Consider the following 26,088-nt stretch of genomic DNA (forward strand, 5'->3'; position numbering starts at 1 on the left):
AGAGGCTTCCTGAGCAGGTTTGCCCATGTCATCTCTCATTGCCTGCTGCGCTTCTCACTCATGGCATGCCCGGCGGTTTAAATCTTGGCATAATGACTATGTGAGAAATTTCTGTTCTCCCATTTCTTACCCCATTAGAGCTGCCCAGCACAATACTTGGCACACAATAAGAGCTTAATAAATATTTGCCATAAGAATGAATGTTCAGGGGCGCCTGGGTGGCTCAGTGGGATAAGCCTCTGCCTTTGGCTTGGGTCATGATCTCAGAGTTGTGGGATCGAGCCCCGCATCCGGCTCTCTGCTCAGCAGGGAGCCTGCTTCCCTCTCTCTCTGCCTGCCTCTCTGCCTCTCTGTGATTTCTCTCTCTGCCAAATAAATAAATAAAATCTTAAAAAAAAAAAAAAAATGAACGATGAATGTTCAGAAACCCTAGGCTTAAATCCTACCAGCTCAACAACTCTCTGAAAAAGATGTATTCTCTTTTTTTATGCTTGCTAGAAATGATCCGGATTAGGATCTCATTGGGCTAAAGGGATGGTATATGCTGATTGACCAAGTCTTGTCCTGTGTCCACTCCTGGCCCCAGGTCAGTGGTGAAGGCTTTGCTCCCCCACTAAGAATGGAGTGGGCTGGTTTCCTAAAGGCTAATCAAGATCCTCATGCAAAGAAGGGGGACAAAAATTACAGAGGCTCAGAGGAATTAAAGAACTTGCCCAAGGCCACAGAGCTATCAGTGGTTCAGTAATACAGTGTTGTGTGTTTGTGTGTGTTTGTTTTTGTTTTGTTATGTTTGGTTTGGTTTGGTCTGGCTTTGGATTTGGACAGATCAGCTCAGAGTCTGTTCCTGCGCAGCTTTCCCACGGTCAGAATTTCAGGTGCAGTTTTGTCTTGCCAAAAGCCAGAGTTTTCCCAAGATGACTAAAGGAGCCAACACTTCAAACCAAAACATCTGTTAGCTTTTGTATTTTCCAAAACTTGTAGCACAGAGGCCAAAGGATGAAACACTGAGTGATGGGTTTCAAGACCATTTCATTTTTTCCATCCCCCCCCACCTTATGAGATGTTGCCTGTATGTCATCCCCCTCCCCAAGATGCATAAACTTGAACCTGCTCCTAAAATGTAGATACCCTTTACCAAGAGGAGCCACTGCAGAAATCTTTTGGGCAGGGACACCTGGCTGGCTCAGTGGCCTCAACTCTTGAACTTGGGGCCTTGAGTCCAAGCCCCATGTTGGATGTAGAGATTACTTACACTTAAAAAAAAAATAAAAAGAAAGGAAATCTTTTGGGCAAATCTACCTCTAAGACGCTCAGCTTTATAATCTGTGAAATAGAGCTAAAATGCAACCTACTTCTCAGGGTTGGTGTGAAGATAGAATGAGATAAATCACTCAATAAATACCACTTATTTTTATACTTAAGTAAGAGTTGTGGAATTTCTAAAATCTTACTAGAAAAGCATCTGGAAGGACATAGTATCAACATGTTCACAGTAGTTTTCTTTAGTTTTGTATCCTTTTCTTTATACCTTTCCATATTCATCCATCCACTGGACAGGTAATTCTTAAGCATTTAGCATGTGCCAAGCCCCATGCTGGGAGTTAGGAGTACGGCAATGTGCTAGAACGGTAAGGAACGTCTAGAGGGGATTGTAAATAATTGCACAAATAATTGCAGTTGTTCTAAGGGCCTAAGTTTTTGCCAAGCAGAAATTAGAAGAAGAAAAAAAAGCAATTTCCGATAAAAAATATTTACGATGACCCATGGAGACTTAATGATATGGGTTTCTAGTGATTTTGGAAAGGACGTTTCGGATTACCCGCCAGGAGGGCGCCCCCTTCGCGGGTGGGTGCTAGGCCCGCCCCTCGCATTAGGTGGGGACGCGGTGTACTCAGCAGGCGGCGAGGCGCGGACTCACTGCGCTTCTGCGCTGGAGCAAGGAGACCCTCCCGGCGGCTGCAGGAGCGCGGATGGCCACCTGGGGGCGGCCACGTGAGCGCCGCGCCAGGCGCCCGCCGGACCAGAGCCCCGCCCCTGCCCGAAGGCTAGTGCCCCAGCCCCAGCCGCCCTCCGCCGGGATCTGACGCCGGACGCCCCGCGGTGCTGCTGCCCCAGCTCGCGTGACTGTCGCCTGCGCCTCCGCCCTAGGCACGCGGCTCTTCGCGCCCCAGGGTCGTGCCGGCGGCCCCCGCGCCCCGAGTTCGACCCGACCGTCCTGCGCGGCCCCGGCTTGCCTCCCCAGAGCGCCGTCCGTTGCGCCCCGCTCGCTGCTCCCCGGCACTCTCGGGGGGCCCGCCCGCCCTGCACCCTGGAGCACCGGGCCGCGAGCCTCTGCCAACTCCTCTGGGTCTTCGCGGCCGCAGGCAGCGGCTACAGAGCCTGTCCGCCCGAGGGAGGTAAGTGCCGGCGGCGAGTAGCCAGGCGGATGGGGACCGGGATCCCGCGCTGCAGGCCTGGGACGCCCCCGGAGCGCCAGCGCCTCGAGCGCGTTGGGTTGGGGCTTGGAAGTGGGGTCGGAGGCGGCGCAGAAAGAGTGTGTTTATATGGGGGGCGCTGCTTCTCAGGATTCAACTCTTTGGGGCTCAGTGGTTGCTTCTGTAAAAGAAGTGGGGGGAGCCATGCAGATTAACGGAGGTGTCTGTTGGGAAAACACTTGGCACAGTCGGGGGGAGGGGCGGTTTGGGGGCCTCCGCCCGGGGCACCTCAAAACCCGCACAGCGTGCGGGCAGCGCCCCTTTCCTGTATCTGCAGGGCCCCTAGCCACATCCCCTCCCCTGGCCCCTGAACAAGAGGCCCGAATTCCTGGAACCTCGAGGACAGTGTAGACGCGCCCTTGCTGCATTGCTGGCTGAGGGAGGGAGTTTGGGTGTTGGCAGGCTCCGTGCACACGTGCGCCAAGGGCAGGGCATTGATAGGCGAGTGGTGGCGCGGAGGTGGAGGCCTCCCGGGTAAGTCCCGGCCTAGATCGGTCTGTGCCCGAGTGGAGGATTGCGGGGAGCCAACCCAGCTGTGTCCCTAGTATGACAGATGGGCCGCTACGTCTGCTGTGGGGATGCGCTGGGAGCCTGACTTCTGGGTCCTCAGCCCTGGGCGCTGCCTGCCTTGGGGCCATAATTTCAGCCCGGAAGCTGAGTGACATAGTCCAGCCCTCTGATTTTACAGAGGAGGAAACCGAGGCCAGGGTTGTCTAACAGATGACTAACATGCAAGGTGCACCAGGCGTGGCCGTGGAGAGCAAAAGGTGGGAGCTGGGGTTGCCCGCTGTGTCTGTGTGTGTGGAGGGGGGAAGCGCCTGGGGAGGCTTCCTGGAGGAGGTGTTGTTTGAGCTGATCTGGAACGATGCCAGTGGAAGGAGGTAGGGTTTAGAGATAGCGTTGCACACATTCATTTGTTTGTTCATGTATTAGCTTAACAAATACGATAAAGCTTCTGGGTGATGTGAATTCAGGAGTAACAGAGTTGGGATTGCCATCCCCCCTTCTTTGAGTTCTCCTCTCAAAGAGGGGAGGGTGCAGGTGATGGAGCAGGAGGCTGGCTGAAGACAAAGTAGAAGCTGACACCTTGCAACCCCCATCCCCCCAACTCCTGGGTGGGACGAGTGTGACATTCTTCCAGGAACCTCCCAACTAGTTAATGCCTTGCTAAAGGGAAAAACAACCTTAACTTAACAATGGCAAGGCCTCCGGTATCCTGTGAGTCTTCTTTAGCATATCGAAGTTCTTTGAGAAACCTCCCTTTTTCCTCACCTCTCCCAACTCCGTAGTACGGAATCAGTGACCCCCTCACGACCCCAGGGCAGCAGCTCTTCCTTGCCCCTGGGTCCTGTCCGCGTGCTTTCATAAACCACCATTTTGCACCAAAGAAGTCTCAAGAATTCTTTCTTGGTCACGGGCTCCAGATCTCACCCCTGAACTTCATCTACATTCCCAGACTACTTCGCAGGGGTCCCAAGTTCTCATCCTCTGCTGGGGGAGGCAGGAAGTGGGGGCCTGAAGATCACTTGAAATGGCCTCAGACGACATAGGATTAACTGTGTACATTCTGTGATTTGCAGTTTCTCTCTTTTGTGCTTTTGGTGACAGAACACTGCTTTTTGATTAAGGATATAGCCCTGATTTTATTTTAAATTGTTTCAAATGTATTATGTGACAGAGATGGCAGTTACCAGTAACTCCCGTTCTCCTCTTCCTGGGGTATCGCCTGAGTGAATTTCCCAGGCTCCCTTACTGTTCTTGGCAGGATTGGTGGCCAGTTGCCAGGACACTGAGAACAGTGTGGAAGAAAGCTGAGGGTCAGCAGCAGAAACTTGGTTTTGTTCAAGCTCCTTCTCTAGGAGGGCTCTCTGGTCCAGTTCTTAAAGCTGAAGCAGAAGAAATTGATGATCAGAACTATATCCAAACTAATACCAGCTGTCTGGCCTGATAAAAAATACAAGTTTTTGTGTTGGAGAAGTCAGTTCCGCTGACCAAGAAGCTGTAGACTGTTGCCTTAGTAAACTGAGAAACTCAGAATGTGCTGAAAGATGGTTATGGTGCCCATCATGGGATGAAAATGACTTTTTTTTTTTAAAGATTTTATTTATTTATTTGGGATAGAGAGAGCACAAGCCAGGGGACAGAGAAGGAGAGGGAGAAGCAGGCCCCCTACTGAGCAGGGAGCCCTGCGGAGCTGGATCCCAGGACCCTGGGTTCATGACCTGAGCGGAAGGCAGATACTTAACCGCCTGAGCCACCCCGGTGTCCTGTGACTGAATTTTTAAACATTGCTGGATTAAACCTTTGTACCCAAGGCTGATGGGCACAAACAAGAAGGCTTCAAACAAAGGAAGCAGCGAGTCACTAACGCGGATAATAAAAGGAGATGACAATCTCTGGGTCCCCAAAGTCCCAGGGCTGGGGATACCCAGAGAAGCATTTCAAATGGCTAGAAAAGTCAGAAGGTGGACAGTGTTCAGTTCTTCAGCTATGACATTTTCTAGACCTAGGACTCCACGGGAGGGGCTCAGCTGCAGAGAATGTCTAGGCCATTGGTTCTTTCACTTCATGGCACTTGAGAACCCCCGATGAGCCTGTTTAAACACAGATTGCTGGGGCCTCACTCCAGAGTTTAATTCAGTTTAATTCAGAGTGAGGCCGGTGAATTTGCACATCTAACAAGCTCGCAGGTGAGGCCCCTGCTGATAGTGGTCCCATGACCGGTTTAGCAACTGATGGCTGATTGGATTCCGCCTGCATTGGCTTCACACCCAGTTCCCCCACTTTCTAGCCACATGATTTGGGGCAAGTCACTTAACTTCAGTTTTCTTGTCTGTAGGATGAAGCTAATAGTGCCTACCTCCTGGCATTCAGGGGAGGCTTCCTGGTGGAGGTGGCATCTAACTTGAGGCCTGAAGGATGAGAAGAGCGGGGTGGGTAGGGAGGGCAGGCCAGGCTTTGTGTCCTCCAGGGAGCTGAGAGGAGCTATGGCGTAAGTGCTTTGTAAGTGGCACTGAAACGCTGCGGATCGGTTCTGTGCTATGTGTGTAAGGGCAGGATTTTAGTGGAGGGAGAGTTGACCAGGGTGTGGAAACTGGACTGCCTGGTATGTCCTCAGTTACTTATGCCTACATTCCATTGGCCCCAGTGCAGTCACATGGCCCCACCTAGGTGCACAGGATCCTGGGAAATGTAGTCCACGGTAAGGCGGGGGAACATAAACACAGCTGTCTGTGTTACAGTAGCTTTTTCTGGCCCTTGGCCACCTCTCCTACCTCTTCTCCACTTTGCTCACTCTGCTCCACTTTGTTGGATGACTGCATTTTACCGATGAGACTGGGGTTCCGTAATTTGCCCAGTGTCACTCAGCTAGTAGTGGCAGAGGCAGGACTTAAAGCTAGATCTGTCTGCCCCCAAAGCCTGTTGGGCCAGATCCTAGTCCTGAGGTCTTTTTGAGGGCCTCCCCATGATGCAGGCTTTCCAATTCAGGATCTCAGCTGTGGCTCAGGCTAACTAACCCTCAGATGCCTTCTCATTTTAACTGGTAGTCCCTCCACTCCACGGATGCCCGTGATATCCGTAGAAACTGCCAAGTTTTCTCTAGTTATTCATTCACGCAGTGTGCGTTTATGGAGAACCCGGTGTGTGCCAGGCATTGTGCTCTTGGCTGGGAGCTGGAGAGGAGTAAGACACGGCCCCTTTTGTTCCAGACGCCCACACGGTCTGGCTGCGGAGAGGCTGTCTAAACACAGAGTTCCCCTGAGAAGTGAGACGGGCTGTATCCCTGGTCTGACCTGCCAGGAGTACAGAGTGTCCTGGGTACATACATGAGAAGGGTGCCCAGCAAATGACTCAAAATGAAAATTCAGGCTCTCTTGTGCGTTTTGTGAATGGAAGCTATGATTGAAGTATTTTGTGCTTTGCATTTTTCTGATTTTTTAAAAACAGTAAAAACTTTTGCCTTTGCTCCGTGACAATTTTGTAGGCGCAAAGCACAGCACAGTGGAGTGCGGTGACGTTTTTATGAGACTCGGCAGAGCAAATGTTGACTTACCTCCTTGGTTTGGGCTGGGGGGTTGCTATTCTCATAGGGAAGCAAGCTGATTCCCTCAGTTCAAAAGAAATACCAGAAATGGTATGCATGGAGACTTGCTTTTAAAGAGGACGGGAGGAAGAGTGGATCAGGGAAGGCCTTCCTCCAGAATCATGCTGAACCAGGGTCCCTTGGCACTATCAGCACGCTGAGCTGAATGATGGATTCCGTGTTGTGGGGCCTTTTCTGTGCACGTTAGGATGGTTAGCAGCAATCCTGCTGTCCACTCACTAGACGCCAGGTGACAACGCAAAATGTCTCCAGACATTTGCCAAGTGTCCCCTGAAGGGCAGGCAACATTGTTCTAGACTGCTGTGGACTACCTTTGTTTCCTAGTGCTACTAAATAAATCGCCACAAACTTGGCGGCTGACAACAACACAAATTTCTTATCTTAGGGTTCTGGAGATCAGAAGTTCAAAAGTCAAGGTGTCAGCAGAGCTGAGTTCCTTCTGGTGACTCTAGAGGAAACCGGTCTCTCTGCCATTTCCAGCGTCGAAGGGCTGCCCGCCTTCCTTGGCTTGTTGCCTCTTGCTCTGTCTCCAAGGCCCGCTGTGGGGTGTCTTCACATCTTTCTCTGTGACCCCTGCCTCCATTATCCCATTTCGTTGGCTCTGACCCTCCTGCCCCCTTTTTATAAGGGCCCTTGTGATTCTATATAGGGCTCACTGGATTTTCCAGGAGACTCCCCCCATCTCAAGATCCTGAACTGAATCACACCTGCAGAGTCACTTTTGTTATGGAGGGGAACGGACCTCACAGGTTCTGGGGATTAGGATGAGGACAGCTTTTGGAGGCCACTGTTCTGCCCACAACATAGAATATTTGGGCTCTGGGTGGACGGAGGTGACTTAGGGAGTGGGACGCAGGGTGGTCCGGCCACAGTAACAGCCGGTATTTTGAGTGCTAGCACCACATGCCTGATCTCACTGTCTCGTCAGACCTCTCCCGGTCTCGGTAGTGTTAGCTGTCCTCTCTTTCACTAGGCGAGGATGCCACCCAGGGGAGACTTTCTGAAGGGAGTAGAAATTTGAGCTGGATTTTGAAGGGACCCAAGACACAAGAGGCATTTCAGAAAGAGGGCCTCCTGCGGGGTGCAGGGCTGAGAGATGAGAGCTTGGTGGTGAATGGTGATTGATTCTTGGGCCAGGCAGGTGGAGGTAAGATGCAGGGAGGGGGCGGTTGGGCATGGACATCTGTAAATCAGTCCTTTTATTCTGACATCCCAACCTAAACTCTTATTATTTCTGCAATAGTTTAAGTAAATGTTTCTTTTTTAAAAAATTTGTTGTTGGAGTGCCAGCGTGGCTCCATTGGTTAAGCGACTGCCTTTGGCTTAGGTCATGATCCCAGGGTCCTGGGATCGAGCCCTACATTGGGCTCCCTGCTCAGCTGAGAGCCTGCTTCTCCCTCTCCCCCTGCCACTCCCCCTGCTTATGCTCTCCCTCTCTCTCTCAAATAAATAAATGCAATCTTAAAGAAAAATGATTGATTTGAGAGAGGGTGCATGTGCGTGTTGGGGGAGGGGCAGAGGGAGGAAATGCCCAGGTAGACTCCCTGCTAATGGGGAGCCCGGGGTTGGGAGGGCCAGGGTTAGGAGGGCCAGGGTTAGAGCCCACAACCCACGAGATCATGACCTGAGCCAACACCAGGAGTCAGATGTCCAACTGACTGACCCATCCAGGCAGCCCTAAGTAAATGTTTCTTCATGGGCACCTTCCCACAGGCCAGGGGTACAGACATTTATAAGACACTGACACGGGCTCCACTTAGTAGCCGCTGAGGCTGCCCGTTTGTTAGGATCCCCACCCCCAGTAAATAAATAAAACCCAGCCTGGAGAGGTGCTGATTATGCTGTGGAGCCCTGCTCAGTGCCAGCCGCTCTGGGGGACACAGACTCCAGAATGGCGCAGCTTCCCCTTAGAATGGGGCCTTGGGGGGGTGCTCAGCTTGGGTCATGATCTTGGGGTCCTGGGATCAAGCCCCACCTCAGGCTCCTTGCTCATTGGGAAGTCTGCTTCTCTTTCTAACCCTCCCCGTCTCATACTCTCTCTTCCTCTCAAGTAAATAAATAAAATCGTAAAAAAAAAAAACCAGGGTCTTGGCCGGCAATTCACAGTGGGCCCCATGGCTGCAGAGCGCAGGCCCTTAGCCCCTAGAAGGGGCTTTGATTTTTGTTAAGTTTTTTTCACCAGTTTTATTGGGGGTATAACTGACAAATAAAAATTGTACATATTTAAGGTATACCATGTGATTATTTGATATAATATGCATTGTGACATGATTACCACAATCAGCCTAATTAACATATCTGTCCCCTCTCCGGGTTACTGCTTCTTGTGTGTGTGTGAGCACAATTAAGGTCTGTTCTCAGGGGGCGCCTGGGTGGCTCATTAGTTATTAAGCTTCTGACTCTTTTTTTTTTTTTTTTAATATTTTATTTATTTATTTGACAGAGAGGTCACGAGTAGGCAGAGAGGCAGGCAGAAAGAGAGGGAGAAACAGGCTCCCCACTGAGCAGAGAGCCCGATGCGGGGCTCGATCCCAGGACCCTGAGGTCATGACCTGAGCCGAAGGCAGAGACTCAAACCAAACCACCGAGCCACTCAGGCGCCCCAGCTTCTGACTCTTGATATTGGCTCCGGTTGTGATCTCAGGTGTGTGAGATGGGGCCCCACATGCAGCACTGGGCATGGAGCCTGCTTAAGATTCTCTCCCTTCCTCTCCCTCTGCCCCTCCTCTCTCTCTCTCAAATAAATAAATAAAATCTTCTAAAGGAAAAAAAGATGTATTCTCGGGGCCTCTGACTGGCTCTGTTGGAACAGCACGGGACTCCCTATCTTGGGGTCTTGAGTGTGAGTCCCACGTTGGGTGTAGAGATTTTTTTTTTTAAAGATTTTATTTATTTATCTGACAGACAGACATCATAAGCAGGCAGAGAGGCAGGCAGGGAAAGGGGGAGAGAAGCAGGCTCCCCGCTGAGCAGAGAACCCAACGCGGGGGCTCGATCCCAGGACCCTGAGACCATGACCCAAGCCGAAGGCAGAGGCTCAACCCACTGAGCCACCCATGGGCCCCTGGGTGTAGAGATATTTAAAAAGATCTCTTAGTGAATTTCAGGTATACAATAGAGTATTAGTAACTATAATCTAGGGGCACCTGGGTGGTTCAGTGGGATAAGCCGCTGCCTTCGGCTCAGGTCATGATCCCAGGGTCCTGGGATTGAGCCCCACATCGGGCTCTCTGCTCAGCAGGGAGCCTGCTTTCCCTCTCTCTCTCTCTGTCTGCCTCTCTGCCTACTTGTGATCTCTGTCTGTCAAATAAATAAACAAAATCTTTAAAAAAAAAAAAAAAGCCTCTGCCTTAGGGTCGGGTCATGATCCCAGGGTTCTGGGATGGAGCCCCGCATGGGACTCTCTGCTCAGCAGGGAGCCTGCTTCCTCCTCTCTCTCTGCCTGCTTCTCTGCCTACTTGGAATCTCTGTCTGTCAAATTAATAAATTAAAAATCTTAAAAAAAAAAACACTGTAGTCCATTACATCCCCAGGACTTACTCATCTAGCACAACTGAAACTTTGTACCCTTTGACCAACATCTTCATGTTTCCTCCACCTCCCAGCCCCTGACTGCCACCATTCTGCTGTCTGTTTTTAGGACTTTGGGGTTTTTTCAATTCCACATATAAGCGAGATCATGAAATGTTTGTCTCTCTCTGTCTGGCTTATTTCATCAAACATAATGTCCTCCAGGTTCATTCATGTTTTTTGCAGATAACAGAATTGCCCATTTTGTGCAAAAGACAGAATGAATGACATTCCTTTGTGTATATACACCAGATTTCTGTTATCCAATCATCCAGCTCTTAGGTTGTTTCTGTACCTTGACTCTTGTAAATATCGCTGTGGTGAGCAGGGAAGTGCAATCTCTCTTCAAGACAGGCTTTCCTTTCTGGTTTGAAGGAAACCGAGGACTCAGACTAGGGTCCAAGATAGTGTTTCCAACAAGCCCGCTGCAGCCCAGGGCAGCCTGCCCCTGCTCCCTTCTCTTCCCCCAAGGTGCCCTATCACAAACAGGCTGCCCCTTCTCTGCCCAGCAGCTCCCATCATTGCCGGAGGAGAGAGTCCATGCCGAGTACTTTAGGGAAACTGTCCATGTGTTTTATCTCTCTGTCTTATTGCAGCAAGAATTACTCATCTTTGAGGTCAGTAGGAGCAAAAGTACGTTCTGCTTTCTGATCAGTCATTTACAAAAGCCACATCTTTCCTCCTTTCTCACGGTGAGTTGAACTCACACTACACTGTGGGAAACCATAGCTCCTCCTGCTTGGTGCAGTAAGACAGCGTTCTTGGCATGGGACCTGAGGGACCCAGGAGAAGCCCTGCCAGTCTGGGGGTGGTGGAGTTCGGAGGGAAGTGGGAAGGTCAAGGGAGGCTCAAGTCTCATTTATCACGCCAGGAAATCAACAGATGAGGACCCAGATCGATAAAGTAAGAAATAACAGAGAAACCATGTTATTTAGGGATGTGGTGATATCTGCCTGGGGTAACACCTAGACAACCCCAACCACAGAACCTGAGAGTGGGGGAGAGGCACGTCCCCGAGCAGAAGCAGGCATGTGACACAAGATGGCCCCCAAGTCACCCCTTTCAGCGCAGTGCAGCTGAGGACGAGGTAGGTTCTTCTGAGCTGGGCATATGGTAATGTGCGCACCGGCCGCCCAACAGGGACCGAGTCGGCTCCGGGGTGCTGCTCCTGGAAGAGACAGACTGGAGAATGCAGTGCATTTCTCCAGCCAGCGAGGCAGCTCAGGGTAGGGTGAGGGGAGGCCCAGGGAGGCCCACAGGCCTTGACCTAGACATAGCAAACATTGTTTTCTGTCCCAGCCCCTGCCAGAGAAACCTTTTATAGTGAGACCCAGTAGGAACAGTGGTTCCCTGGCCAGAGCCTGAAATAGCCTGTCCCCTGAGGACCCCTGAAGAAGCCTGGCTTGGCTGCTAACCAGGTATCCAGGTTACCAGTGTGGCTGGGACCCAAGGCTCAGCCCCCGTTATTTATGATGATAATAATAGTTCCGTGTCTTAGTGCTGGCTCTGTGTTAGCGCTGTCAAGCCAACGGGGTGGGTAAAACAGTGCTTCTGGGATGACAGCGAGGAAGCTGAGGCTGGAGAGGTCATGTCACACAGCTAGGAAGTGGTGGAGCTGGGGCTTGAACTCGGGTCTGACTCAGAACTGCCTCTCTATACAAATATCTTCCCAAAGCGTGTCAGGGACTGAGAGGGAAAGATTGGGAGGTCTGAATGAGGGCCGAGGAAACCTTCTAGAGACTCTTGATGACTTGGGAGCTGGGGTCCTGCTCCTGGGCTTCTCACTAACAGGAACAGGTGCCTGTGGGCAGAGGGAAGCCCAGGTCCGATGGAGATTCCTGGGAGGCCAGGGCCCCGGCTGGTGTCGGAACAGGCATCACAGTACTGAGTTATATGGCCAAGTAAGGGCTTCTTGCCTTCTTAGTGGAATTTAACATCCTGCAGGGCCCGGTCTTCCTGGGCACATGTGGGCTGTGGATTGAGGCCACAGTTTTCGCAGGCTGCTCCTTTCCAGGTACTGACTTGTCATTTAGAGATGTGATGGGACTTTTTGTGGGAGAGATGGGGTTACTGGACCGGACTGAATTAGCAAGTAGTAGGGTCAAGAAGAAACTTTCAGTCGACTATAGAAGTTTGGATAGCAGAGTCTGAAGATTGTGAGCCCCCAGGATGTAAGATTATGCTGCCCCAGGCTCCCTCTGTCTCATGGCTCTGCCATCCATGGCATATGGTTTCCTCTTCCTGGTTAAAAATAGCTGCTTGAGTTCCAGCCATCACACCTCTGTTCCAGCCAGCAGGAAGGAGGAAGAGTCCAGAAGGGCACATCCCCTCCCTTTAAAAAACTCTTCCCTAAAGTTGAAAACAGTCTTTCTGTTTATATCCCCTTGGCCAGAACTTGGTCACACAGTCACGCCTAACTGCAAAGGAATCTGGGAAATGTAGATCTTATTGGGAGTGGCCACGTGCTTAGCCAAAACCCAGTGGTTGTTACTAAGAAGGAGAGAACAGCTGTTGGGGGACAGTTAGCAGGCACTGCCACAGCTGCCTGGAGAGCAGATTTATGACAACGGAAAAACCATCAAACAGGTCCTGCTCTGCTCGGCTCTGGAATCTGCCTCACGTGCCTGCTGAGTCCAAGGCGCCGTGCCAGGCAGGGTCACAGCTGCTGGTCTGAAGCACCTTTTGTTTCCCGGGGTCACGGAGAAAGTCAGGTCTGTGCTGGGACATGGCCAGGGGCTGGAGTCCTGCGAACTGGCTGTGAAGCCACTTCCTCTGCTCCCCTCGCATGGGAAGGAGGGGTAGTCGCTGAGATGAATGGATCCAGTCAAGGTCACGAGCTTGGATTTGTACCTGGGTACAGGCTCCTCACCACAGGGCTACACTGCTTGGAGGTCTGGAGGCCAAAGCTGTGGTTCTGCCCCCTGGCCCCGCCTTGCCCCACCATCCCAGCCCCGGCCCAGCATCGTCCCAGTCCCCAGAGGCCAGTGACCTGGCTGGGTCCTGCTGGCAGCTCCAGGCACCACGCTGCCTTGGTCAGCAGAGGTTCTGGCCAAGGGCTGACCAGGGCGGAGTAAAGGGAAGGGGGGGAGAAGTGGGCCCAGGGCACTGTTTGGTAAGAAGCCGGGTCCAGTGGCTGAGGCATCAGCTCCAGCCGTGACCGTGTCTCGCCCACAGGGTAAGAAACCAGCTTTGTAGTTGACGCCCAGAGCAGCGATTTTCAAGAAATCACTGTGGGTGGTGCATTAAGGAAAAAGAATGAAAAGAAGGGTTAAAGCAAAACAAAAAAAATAAGTCGAATAGGAAATAGAGTGCATTGTACATGGTAAGACGTAAGTACGGTTTTCTGAGATTTTAATTTACATTTTGGGTGCAACGAGTTAGGATAGAAATGGATTTCTTTCCCGCTATGGAGCTTTTAAGAAAGAGCCAGAGCCTCCAATCTGGAAGGCTGCCTGCGGGTGGAAGGAGCTGTCAGGAATCATAGAATCGGGGCGCCTGGGTGGCTCAGATGGTTAAGCGTCTGCCTTCGGCTCAGGTCATGATCTCAGGGTCCTGGGATTGAGCCCTGTAGGGGGCTCCCTGCTTGGTTGGGGGGAGTCAGTTTCTCCCTCCCCCTCTGCTGCTGCCCCTGCTTGTGCTCTCGCTCTCTGTCAAATAAATAAAATTAAAAAAAATATATGAATCATTGCCTTGATCTAAAAAAGTTTTAAAATTGTTTTCACTTATTTGTCATTTTATGTTGCAAGCAATCCAGCTTTATAAAAAGTGACAACAGTATAGAAGTACGCCAAGTTCCTAAAAGTTCCCTCCACCCGCTCAGCGGCCTGCTTCCATGGCTACTGCCCATCCCGGTGCTGCTGGAGTTCCCCGGGGGGAGTCCCTCAGGGAAGCTTTAATTCATCTACAGATGTCCTTTCTCTTCTAACACCAGTGGGATCCCTGTGATACACCGGCTGTTCTGCAACTTGCTTTAGAAATTTCACAGGTTTGGGGGTGCCTGGGTGACTCAGTGGGTTAAGCCGCTGCCTTCGGCTCAGGTCATGATCTCAGGGTCCTGGGATCGAGTCCCGCATCGGGCTCTCTGCTCAGCGGGGAACCTGCTTCCCTCTCTCTCTCTCTGCTTGCCTCTCTATCTACTTGTGATCTCTCTCTGTCAAATAAAAAAATAAAATCTTAAAAAAAAAATTTCACAGGTTTTCGGGGTGTTTAGCTGGCTCAGTAAGTAAGTAGAGCACGTGACTCTTGATTTCAGGGCTGTGAGTTTGAGCCCCATGTTGGGAGTAGAGATTACTTAAAAATAAAAAAAAAAAATTTAAAGATTTTATTTATTTATTTGACAGAGAGAGAGAGAAAGAGAGAGTGTGCATGTGCACAAACAGAGGGAGAGGGAGAGGGAGAGGGAGAAGCAGCCTACCCGCTGAGCAGAGAGCCCAATGTGGGGCTCGAGCCCAGGACCCTAGGATCATGACCTGAGCCAAAAGCAGACACTTAAGGGACTGAGCCACCCAGACACCCCTTAAAAATAAAATCTTAAAAAAAAATTTTCACACTTTTTTGGATTACCTTTTTTTTAAACCTAAGCTTTATTGAAATACAATTCACTAACCTTATAGTGCATCCATTTAAAGTGTACAGTTTGGGGCGCTTGGGTGGCTCCGTCCGTGAAGCGTAATGATCTCGGGGTCCTGGGATGGAGCCCCACGTCCACCTCTCTGCTCATCAGGGAGTCAGCTCCCTCCTCTCCCTCTGTGATCTCTCTCACTCTTGCTGTCTCTCAAATAAATAAACAAAATCTTTAAAAAAGTGTATAGTCCGATGGTTTTTCGTATATCGGCAGTCACACAACCAGCACACAGTTTAAGAACATTTTGTGCCAATTCCAAAGAAACCCATTAGAAGTTGCTCCCCATTCCCTCCCTCAAGTCTCCCCTTCCCTGTCCTTAGGCAGCCACTCTCATACCTTCTGTCTGTACAGATCTGCCTTCTCTGGACATTTCATATAAATGGAGTCATTCAATATGTGCTCTTTTGTGGTTAGATCTTTCCTTTCCCTTGAAGTTTTCAAGGTTCACCCAAGTGTTGGGTTCTTTACTCCTTTCTGAGGCTTCACAGCATTCCCTTGTGTGGATACATTTTATTTATTCATTAATTAGTCCCCGAACATTAAAGTTGTTTCCCCCCGTTGGCTGTTTCAAATAATACTTCTATGAACGGATGTATACAAGTTTTAATGTGGTGGTTTTCCTTTCTCTGGGTGTGTACCCAGTGGAATTGCTAGATCATATGGTAGTTCTATGGTTAACTTTTTGAGGACCTGCCAGACTGTTTTCCAAAGTGGTTGCACCATTTTACATTCCTAGCAACAGTGTATGGGGGTTTTAGTTTTTCCGTATCCTTGTCAACACTTATTATTTTCTGGGTTTGTTTTTTTTTTTAAGATTTTATTTATTTATTTGACAGAGAGAGATCACAAGTAGGCAGAGAGGCAGGCAGAGAGAGAGGAAGGGAAGCAGGCTCCCTGCTGAGCAGAGAGCCCGATGTGGGGCTCGATCCCAGGACCCTGGGAGCATGACCTGAGCCAAAGGCAGAGGCTTTAACCCACTGAGCCACCCAGGCGCCCCATTTTCTGTTTTTTTTTGTTTGTTTGTTTGTTTAATTATTATATCCATCGTAGTGGGTGTGACTTTGACTAGTCTTTCTCTAATGACTAATGATACTGAGCATCTTTTCATGTGCCTACTGGCCATGATTATGTCTTCTTTAGAGAAACATCTATTCAAGTCTGTTCAAGCCCTTTGCCCATTTTTTATTTATTTGTCATCTTATTGTTGTCTACATTCTTTTTTTTTTTTTTAATTTTACTTATTTATTTGACAGTGAAAGAGATCACAAGCAGGCAGAGAGACAAGCAGAGAGAGAGGGGGAAGCAGGCTCCCTGGCGAGCAGAGAGCCCGATGTGGGGCTCGATCCCAGGACCCTGAGATCATGACCTGAGCCGAAGGCAGCGGCTTAAACCACTGAGCCACCCAGGCGCCCCACAAGTGTTTAGTTCTGATGGTGCCTCATTTATCTGTTCCTTGTTGCTTGTACTTTTCGTGTCATAGCTAAGAAAGCTTTGCCTGTCCCATCTCACAAAGATTTTCTCCTGTATTGTTTTCTAAGAGTCAGATGATGTTTTAGCTTTTATATGTAAGTCTTTGATCCATTTTTAGTTATTTTTTGTGACTAGTGTAAGGAATGGGCTCAGTTTCATTCTTTGGCCATGTATATATTCACTCATCCCGGCACCATTGGTTGAAAAGAGTATTCTTTCCCCATTGAATTGTCTTGGCACCCTTGTCATAATCAATGGTTGTAAATATCGGGGTTCATTTCTGGACTCTCAAATCTATTCCATTGATCTGTGTCTATCCCAATACCAATACCAACAGTCTTGATGACTGCAGCTTCATAGCAAGATTTGAATTCAGGAAGTGTGACTCCTTCAACTTTGTTCCTCTTTTTTCAAGACTGTTTTGGCTATTTTCTGTCCCTTGCATTTTGGTATGAACTTTAGCACGCACACGCTTGTTAATTTCTTCAAAGAAGCCACTAGGAATTTGATAGCGATTGGTTTGAGTCTATAGATCATTTTGGACGAGTATAGCCATCTTAGCAATATTAAATCCTCTGGGGGTGCCTGGGTGGCTCAGTCATTAAGTGTATGCCTTCTACTCAGGTCATAATCCCAGGGTCCCGCTCAGTGGGAAGCCTTCTTCTCCCTCTCCCACTCCCCCTGCTTGTATTCCCTCTCTAGCTGTCTCTCTCTCTCTGTCAAATAAATAAATAAAGTCTTAAAAAAATAAAATAAAATAAATCCTCTGATCTATGAACGCAGAATATCTTCCCATTTTTTTTTAGATCTTTAATTTCTTTCAGTGTGTTTTGTTTTTCAGTGTACAAGTCATGTACTTCTTTTATTAAATTTATTCCCAAATACTTTATTCTTTCGGATGTTCTTTATAGCTGGACTTGTTTTCTTAATTTCTTCTTTGGATTTTTCATTGCTAGTGTACAGAAATACTATTGAATTTTGTATTCTACAATCTTGCTGAACTTTTCCTTGATTCTTTTTGCATGTCTTTGTATATTTAGAGCTTCCCCTTTCTCTGTTACAGTCACATGACAGTGCATGGTATAGAAAGCCATAATTTAACAAACCTCTACTGACAGACATCGTGGACTGTTAGTTTTTTTTTTGTTTTTTTTTTTTTTCCTGTTATTGATCATGCTAAAGAGGACATTCTTTGGGCCACTCAACCGTTCTTGGGATTTGTACAGAGGCCCACTCTATACCACGCACTCTTCGAGGCACTGGGGATACAGACAGTAAGAGAGTAAAGGAGGTTTCAGCTTGGGAAAACCTCCTCGTAGCGAATAAAGCAGAGAGATGTGTTAGGGAGGAGTGCAGGTGCATTTGAGAGGAATCCTTTGAATTGGGATTTCTCTTGAGTCAGGATCCAACTGATGAAAGAGAACCCACTGTTGGAAGATGGAGAAGATTGTTCCAGGCACAGGGGTTAGCAAGTACAAAGGCCCTGGGGTGGAAATGGGCTCCCCGTGTTCACCAAACAGAGAGCAAGCCATTGGGCCTGGAGAGGTGCCAAGGCCAGAGGAGAAGTGGGCCGAGACCAGTCTAAAGCCAGCCTTGTAGTCTTAAAAGCCATTGGAGAGAAGCTGCCGGAGGGTGTTAAGCCAAGGAACGATCTGATCTTCTTTACCTTCCAAAAAAGATCACTCCCGTTGCTTAAGAAGCGTTTATTTTCCCTGCCTTATTTCAGACACTGAGTTCTCTAAAGTGGAATTACTGGGTCGACGGGTTTGTGCATTTAAAACGTTCTACATGCCGCCTGCCAAGTGTGCCTCCCCAAAAGATGCTGTACTTTTCCCTCCGAGGGTGCCAGTTCTCTTTGCCGCCGGGGGCACCCAGGGTGAGATGCACCGCGAGCTCTCGCCCCCCTGGGCTCCAGCACTCATTGTCTCGCTTCCCTCGTAGGACCCACACGGCTGCGTGTGCCCTGCAGCTCTGGCTCCGCTGCCCACCCCTTGGGTAACACGGGCCTCCCGGGAACATGGCAGACCAAGACCTCATTTTCCGTCTGGAAGGTATTGACGGCGGCCAGACCCCCCGGGCTGGTCGCGACGGTGACTCTGAGGCCGACAGTGATGATGAGGAAGGTTACTTCATCTGCCCCATCACCGATGACCCCAGGTCACACCAGAATGGCAATTTCAAGGTTAATAACTACTCCATCAACCTAACGAAGAGTGAACAGTATGGCTCCAGCGGGTCCCCCGCAAGCTCCTTCCATTTTAAGGTGAGTGGACCACGCGTTCCATCCCCACCCACCTGCCGCGAGGGATCGCGGAGCTGCTCGGGGTCTTCCCTGTGTTTCCAAAGCCTGGGCACCACTCTAAATTCTGCGTCGGGGGATATGTGTGTCGCCCTGGGAGGATTTCGTTGGCTTAAAACAAGTTGCATTACTTTCGAGCGGGTGTTTTCGAAATAGCTGTGAAGACCCACTACTGGGTTGTGAAAACCTTAACCAGCTTTTTTAAAAAATGCAGCAGAGCAGAAAAGACTAGGAAATAAGGATTGTATTTTTTTTTTTTTAAGATTTTACTTATTTATTAGAGAATGAGAGAGAGCATGAGAGGGGGAGGGTCAGAGGAAGAAGCGGACACCCCACTGAGCAGGGAGCCCCATGCGGGACTTGATCCCAGGACTCCAGGATCATGACCTGAGACAAAGGCAGTTGCCCAACTAACTGACCCACCCAGGTACCCATAAAGATCTTACTTTTTGGAACATACACTGAAACACGTTCACACACATGAATGTGGTAAACCAGTTGTTGATAGCCAGGCTCTAATCATGTAAATGTTTGCATTTCACTCCTGATGGATGTGTATGTGGGTCCAGGGACATGATATAAAATATAGTTCTTCGTGTTGGTTGTAGTCAAAAGAGCCCCCGCCTTACTATAACACTGTATGTTAATTGGAATTAAAATAAAAATCTTAATTAAAGATTTTTTTTAAAAAGCCTGCTTAGAGTTGGGCATCCTTCTGTATTAAGGAAAAGGGTACTTGTTTTGTCAGGGATTTGTGTTCCCACTATGGTAAAACTGGTATAAAGAGAGGGAAAGGACGATTATAGGGCTCTTGTATCATAACTGGTGATGAAAAAAATTTGATTTATTTAGTCTCATCTCTGTGCCCAACATGGGGCTTGAACTCATAACCCCATGATTAAGAGTCACGTGTTCTTCCAACTTTCCAGGTGCCTTGAAAAAAATTTAAATGGAATAATGCTCTCCTTATTAATTTGAGGCCCGCCCAGAGAAGGTATCTGTTAGTACTGAAAGCAAAATGTACGTTACCGCTTTGGGATTAGGAATTGGAGCCACTCTTCTCCAACTTCAGAATTAATCTGTTTTTAGGAGATTAATAATTACAGGTCTTGGACAGTTGGTTATTTTCTTTTGTCAGGGCCAGAGTTCTAGATTAAGTCTCTGTGGGGCAGGCAGCTCCTGTGGGTCCCCTGTGAAGTTGGGGGGGCCACTGTGGGATCCGGCGGCAGCTTGTCTTGCTTTCCTGTCTTCAGCCAGCCCCTGAGCTGCACGCCCAGCCCTGTGGAGGGCTGCGCGGCAAGGGCAGGGGGACAGCCTGGCGTGCCTGTGTTCACTGTGGGTCGGGGGCTCGAGGAGACGCAGATTGCTGAGGCATCCCGTATCTGGTGTGAGGGAATCCGGTGCCAACGGGGGCTGGAGGGCTCAGGGCTCATGAAGCAGAAACCAGCTCACACCAGCTCAAGGGAAGAAGGGTATTTATTTCTTGGGAGCCAAGGGGAGAAACAATGTCTGGCCTCTCAGGGGACAGGTCTAGGAACTGGAAGGCAGCAGAACTGTCTCTCTCTCGCTCTCTCTCGCTCTCTTTTTTTAAATAAGGATTTTATTGTATTTATTTGACACAGAGAGACACTTTGAGAGAGGGAACACAAGCAGGGGGAGGAGCAGAGGGAGAAGGAGAAGCAGGCTTCCCGCTGAGCAGGGAGCCCAATGTGGGGCTCGATTCCAGGACCTGAATCCGGGGATCCTGACCTGAACCGAAGGCAGACGCTTAACGACCGAGCCACCCAGGGGTCCCTCTCTGTCTCTCTTTACCTGTTCTTTATTCTCCTCTGCCTCAGTTTACCCCCACCCGCCCCAGCACCCCACATTATAGTTGGAGCCACATGCAAAGACAGATTTGACCCTCTCCATCCCAGTTGCAGACAAGGTTTGGGAGAGAACCAAGCATTCTCTCTCTGACCCAGTCATTTCTTTTCTTTTTTTTTTTTTTTTAAGGATTTTATTTATTTATTTGACAGAGAGAAATCACAAGTAGGCGAAGAGGCAGGCAGAGAAAGAGATAGAAGGGGAAGGAAGCAGGCTCCCTGCCGAGCAGAGAGCCCGATGCGGGACTCGATCCCAGGACCCTGAGATCATGACCTGAGCCGAAGGCAGAGGCTAAACCCACTGTGCCACCCAGGCACCCCAAGAGGGGCTTATTTAAATTTTAAACCATGGTCCTAAGAGAATACTGTATTTACATTAAAACAGAGATGATGTTTCTTTTCTTTTTATATTTTATTTATTTATTTGACAGAGAGGGAGGGAGAGCGAGCACAAGCAGGGGGAACTGCAGGCAGAGGGCGAGGGTGAAGCAGGCTCCCCGCTGAGCAGAGAGCCTGACGTGGGGCTCCATCCCCAGGAACCCAGGAACATGACCTGAGCCAAGGGTAGATGCTTAACCAGCTGAGCCACCCAGGCATCCCAGAGATGATGTTTCTATGTGATTTGACTTGACAGTGCCAAGATATGTATGTGTGTGTGTGTGTGTATACATAGACACACATTTGGTGGAAAGATCCATGAAAAGCCATAAGGACAGTATGGACATAATTAGAATTTAAAAAATGGTAGCTATTTTTATTTTTATATACTGTTAATTAAGAAGGCAAGTTGAAATATAATACAGTCCCACATTTATCAAAAAAATATACACATGTCTTCATATTTACACAGCCAAAACTTGTATGGAGGAATTCGTACACAGTAGTTAATAGTGATTCTCTCGGTGGGGAGAGGGTGCTATTACGGGGGGCTTTGTCTACATTATATGTATTTCTAAACATATGAGACTTATAAGCTACACCTACGTATTATTTGTGTACAGAAAAAGACTTTAGAAAAAGAAAACTAAAGCAAAACAGCCAGGTCAGCTCACCTCTCCCAAATAAAGAAATCAATAAATTGCCTCTCCTTAAAATTTCTACAAGGCCTGGTTCAAAATCCTCACTAAGGATGGGCGCGTGCATGGTACCCAGGAGGCCCTCGGGCTCTGCTCACCCCACATCTCTCCCTGTTCCTGGAACAGGTTTCCTTTTTCATGCCTCTGCCTGAAAGCTCTTTAAACTAATGTCTCAGTCTGGTCTGTTAAAGCGATTGTTCTGGCTCCCTTGGGACGTGGTTTTAAGACACCCTGCCCTGTCTATCTCTTGAGCATTCTCTGGGGCTCCGAGCAGACCTCTGCATGCGTCTGTCATCCCCCAGCTGAGTCAGCCGCTGCCTACAAGGCTGGGGACTAACTGATTGCAGTTCCCCTTCCTTGTACTGGGTCGAATGACCAGTTATGGACCAGACATGCCTCTTGGTTGTCCACCATCCTAGGTAACAGAAAGTAGGCTCTGTGGGGTTCCTGTTGTCCGAGGCAGCTTTGGAGGGGGGACAGCAGCTCCGTTTTCCAAACCTCACTCCTCCTGGCCCTCCCCGAAGGGAATGTGTTTTCTGTTTACTGTTGACATGGCAACCTGGGTTGTTCAACCAAAATGGCCTCCAGAGAGGCGTCACCCTGGCAAGTACCGGGCGTGTGGTGTGAACAGTCCAATTCTGTCACTGTCAAGGCCCCAGTCTTCCGCCTCGTTCCCCGGAGGATGGTGGTGGAGTCGTTCAGGAGGCCGTCTTCTTGATAGAACATCAGGCAGCCAAGCAAGGATGTTTATAGAATTTGCCGTAACATGGGAAAGTGCTTCTGCTCTGGAGTTAAACTCAGAATATAGCGTATAGGGGCGCCTGGGTGGCTCAGTGGGTTAAGCCTCTGTCTTCGGCTCAGGTCATGATCCCAGGGACCTGGGATCGAGTCCCGCATCGGGTTCTCTGCTCAGCAGGGAACCTGCTTCCCCTTCTCTCTCTGCTTGCCTCTCTGCCTACTTGTGATCTCTGTCAAAAAATAAATAAAATCTTTTAAAAAAAGAATATAGCGTATAGTTCCAGCTTTGTAAAACACACTCACGCATGCACGCGTGTACACACACACGCACGTGCGCACCTACACACAACAAAAGCCTGGAAGGGAGTATTCTGTTGTTTTTTCCACTGTCTAAAATGAGCATACAGGGGCGCCTGGGTGGCTCAGTGGGTTAAAGCCTCTGCCTTCGCCTCGGGTCATGATCCCAGGGTCCTGGGATCGAGCCCCGCATCTGGCTCTCTGCTCTGCAGGGAGCCTGCTTCGTCCTCTCTCTCTGCCTGCCTCTCTGCCTAGTTGTGATTTCTCTCTGTCAAATAAATAAAATATTAAATAAAATGAGCACACATGTATTTTAAATTTTTCAATAAAGTAGGAAATTTGGGACACCCAGGTGGCTCAGTCTGTTAAACATCTGCCTTTGGCTCAGGTTGTGATCTCAGGGTCCTGGGATCAAGCCCCACATCAGGCTCCCTGCTCAGCGGGGAGCCTGCTTCTCCCGCCATCCCTCCCCCTGTTTGTGCTCTCTCTCACTCTCTCAAATAAATAAATAAAATCTTTAAAAAAGAAATAAAGTGGGAAATTTTATTTTTAAAAATTGTTTTCCTGGTCTGGGAGTATCTTGGGGGTCATTCCATATCCCACCTCTTTTATCTACCTACTACGTACCTTTATCTACCTATTTATTTATTTTTCACCTCTTTTATTTCTTTTTAAAAATTTATTTGTGGGGACAGAGGGCGAGGGAGAGAATCCCAAGCACATTCCGCACTGAGTGCAGAGCCAGACACGGGGCTTGATCTCTGGACCCTGAGATCGTGATCTGAGCCAAAATCAAGAGTCAGATGCTTAACCAACTGAGCTGCCCAGGGACCCTTTGCCTCGTTTAAAGATTTTATTTATTTGACAGAGATCACAAGTAGGCAGAGAGAGAGAAGGAAGCAGGCTCCCCGCTGAGCAGAGAGCCAGATGCGGGGCTCGATCCAGGACGCTGGGATCATGACCCGAGCCGTAGGCAGAGGCTTTAACCCACTGAGCCACCCAGGTACCCCCCTCTTTTATTTTTAGAGTGAATTGTATTCTGTCACACGATGTGCATGGATTTCTTGAGCCAGCGCACTTCTTGGAAGGACACTTCCATTGTCCCTCCCACACACACCTTTTTTCCTTTATAAACAGTGCTGTAATAGATCTCCTTATGTGTATATCTAAGCAAACTTTAAAATACATGTACATTTCCTCATACAAGGTAAAAAAAAAAATTGAAACTGTATCCAAGGTAGAGTGGTAAGTGAGCCTTGCCCCGCCCCCCCATCCCTGTTCCCCGGGGGATGTCTTTCCAGAGGCGTTCGGGCCTGTAGAACCACACACAAGTATATGACCCTCCCCTTTTCTTTTTTATGGGAATGTTATGTGCCTGCAAACCTGTTCTGCAGTCTTGTGGCTGTCTTCCCCTATGGGCACAGACGAGCTGACATCAGCTAGCCCTTACGTAACAGCCGCCGTGGGAAGGGCAGGCACGGCTCTGCACACTTTACTCATATTTGATCTGTACAGAAGTCCTGGGAGGAAGGGCGTAGATGGCAAACCCGAGGCTCTGAGACCTGAATCGCCCGATGGTCTTCGTGACCGCAGCATGTGGCAGCTAATTGTGTTGTTGTTTTTTGAAGACTGAATATCATGTCTGGAAGCCCTATAATGAATTGAGCCAGTCCCTCATGGGTGGGTAGGAAGGTCGTTTCCAGTCTTTTGCTACCGCAAACGGCTCTTCCAAAAACATCTCTGTCCGTGTGGCCTTATGCCCGTGCACGGGCGCACCTGCCACGTTAAATCCCCAGGTGTGGAGTGGCTGGAGCAAAACGTTTAGAACTCGGCTGGGCATTGCCGACTGCCTCTAAGGGGTCGCACCTGCGTCTGCCGCTCACGCTGTGTGAGCACGCTGGCTCCCCATGCCCTTGTCGGAAGACTGGTGATTCCAGTTCTATTTTCAGCCCACCAAGGGTGGCCCCAACAGCTGGGTCAGAGGACAGCGATTAGCCCAGAATGAGATGGAGATGACAGCGTCCCATGACTTACGGGGAAGAGAGATGTCCCTGCCGACCCTGAGCCCCAGGAATCCCCACCCTGGCAGGACTGGGCTTCTGTCCCTGCCCGTGACCGCAGGAAGTGCTGTGCATACCCAGAGGTGATGAACATTTTGGGGCTTTGCCCAGTGCTTTGGGAATGCACAACCAGACAGGGAAGCTTAGGCATCTAGCAGTCCAGAAAGCTCCGGACCGCCAGCAAGATGAGGGCCTGCTGGGCAGATGAAGGGAAAAGAGGGGCACGCTGGCAGTGGGCAGGAGGTCACCCGGTGACCCGTGTCTGAAAAACAGGAGGGAGCTGTGGAGACGCAAGCCCGACTGCTGGGACTCCTCTCGCCTTAGTCTGTGCAGGTGCTCAGATCTCTTTGTGGAAATGTATTGGGGGTACAAGCGGCCCCTTCTTTAACTTTGTCAGATTTTTTTAGCAGCTTCATTGCAATAGAATTCATATAACATATAATTTATCCATTGAGAATGTCCAGTGTAGCAGCTTGAAATATGTTTATAATTCTGCATGCACATCGCCACTATCAATTTTAGCCCATCTTCCTTAGCCTGAAAAACAAGCCGCACACCCCTTAGCCATACCCACCCAGGATCTCCTGTCCACCCAGCCTCTGGCAGCTGCTAATCTATTTTCAGACTCTATGGATTTGCCTGTTCTGGACATTTCATAGAAATCGGATTACAGGGGCGCCTGGGTGGCTCAGTGCTTTAAGCCGCTGCCTTCGGCTCAGGTCGTGATCTCAGGGTCCTGGGATCGAGTCCCGCATCGGGCTCTCTGCTCGGCAGGGAGCCTGCTTCCCTCTCAGTCTCTCTGCCTGCCTCTCTGCTTACTTGTGATCTCTCTCTGTCAAATAAATGGATAAAATCTTTAAAAAAAAAAAAAAAAGAAATCGGATTACATGACATGGGGTCTTTTGTGTCTGGCTTTTTCACCTGGTGCAACATTTTTGTGGTTCCTCCGTGTAGAACCCTGTGTCCATGCTCGTTTTTCATTGATGAATACTATCCCGTTGCATGGAGATACCATTTTTTTTTTTTTTTTTTTTTTATTTATTTGACAGAGAGAGATCACAAGTAGGCAGAGAGGCAGGCAGAGAGAGAGGAGGAAGCAGGCTCCCCGCGGAGCAGAGAGCCCGATGCGGGGCTCGATCCCAGGACCCTGAGATCATGACCTGAGCCGAAGGCAGTGGCTCAATCCACTGAGCCACCCAGGCGCCCTGGAGATACCATTTTTTTTTTTAAGATTTTATTTATTTATTAGAGAGCGCAAGCAAGGGGAACAGCAGAGGCAGAGGGAGAAGCAGTTTCCCCACTGAGCAAGGAACCCAACCCAGGGTTCGATCCTGGGACCCTGGGATCATGACCTAAGCTGAACACGCTCACCCCGCTGAACCACCCAGGTCCCCTGTTGATCCGCAGTTGGGTCACATGGTCATACTCAGTTTGGTTCCCAAACTCCCTTTTTGCAAAAGAGTGGGGAACTGGGACTTGATAGGCTTGGTCTATGTTCTTGGTCTGCCGG

General features: G+C 49.4%; 1 protein-coding gene across 5 annotated transcripts in view; it reads left to right on the plus strand.

Annotated features, from left to right (window-relative positions):
- The window catches only part of EEF2K (eukaryotic elongation factor 2 kinase), a 66,226-nt gene continuing 40,138 nt past the window's right edge, over positions 1-26,088 (plus strand). The window contains exons 1-2 of one of the 5 annotated variants that reach the window (XM_045993152.1): positions 1-17; positions 18,185-18,506. In XM_045993152.1, coding sequence (XP_045849108.1) covers positions 18,261-18,506 — 246 coding nt within the window. In that variant the 5' untranslated portion in view covers positions 1-17; positions 18,185-18,260. Of the gene's footprint in view, positions 18-1,888; positions 2,397-2,987; positions 3,242-11,220; positions 11,237-18,184; positions 18,507-26,088 lie in introns of those variants that run through there. The other 4 variants (XM_045993153.1, XM_045993149.1, XM_045993150.1 and 1 more) reach the window with 4 other exon arrangements.

Source organism: Meles meles, chromosome 21 (assembly GCF_922984935.1).
Source record: "Meles meles chromosome 21, mMelMel3.1 paternal haplotype, whole genome shotgun sequence".
In the NCBI taxonomy this organism is placed as follows: Eukaryota; Metazoa; Chordata; class Mammalia; order Carnivora; family Mustelidae; genus Meles; species Meles meles.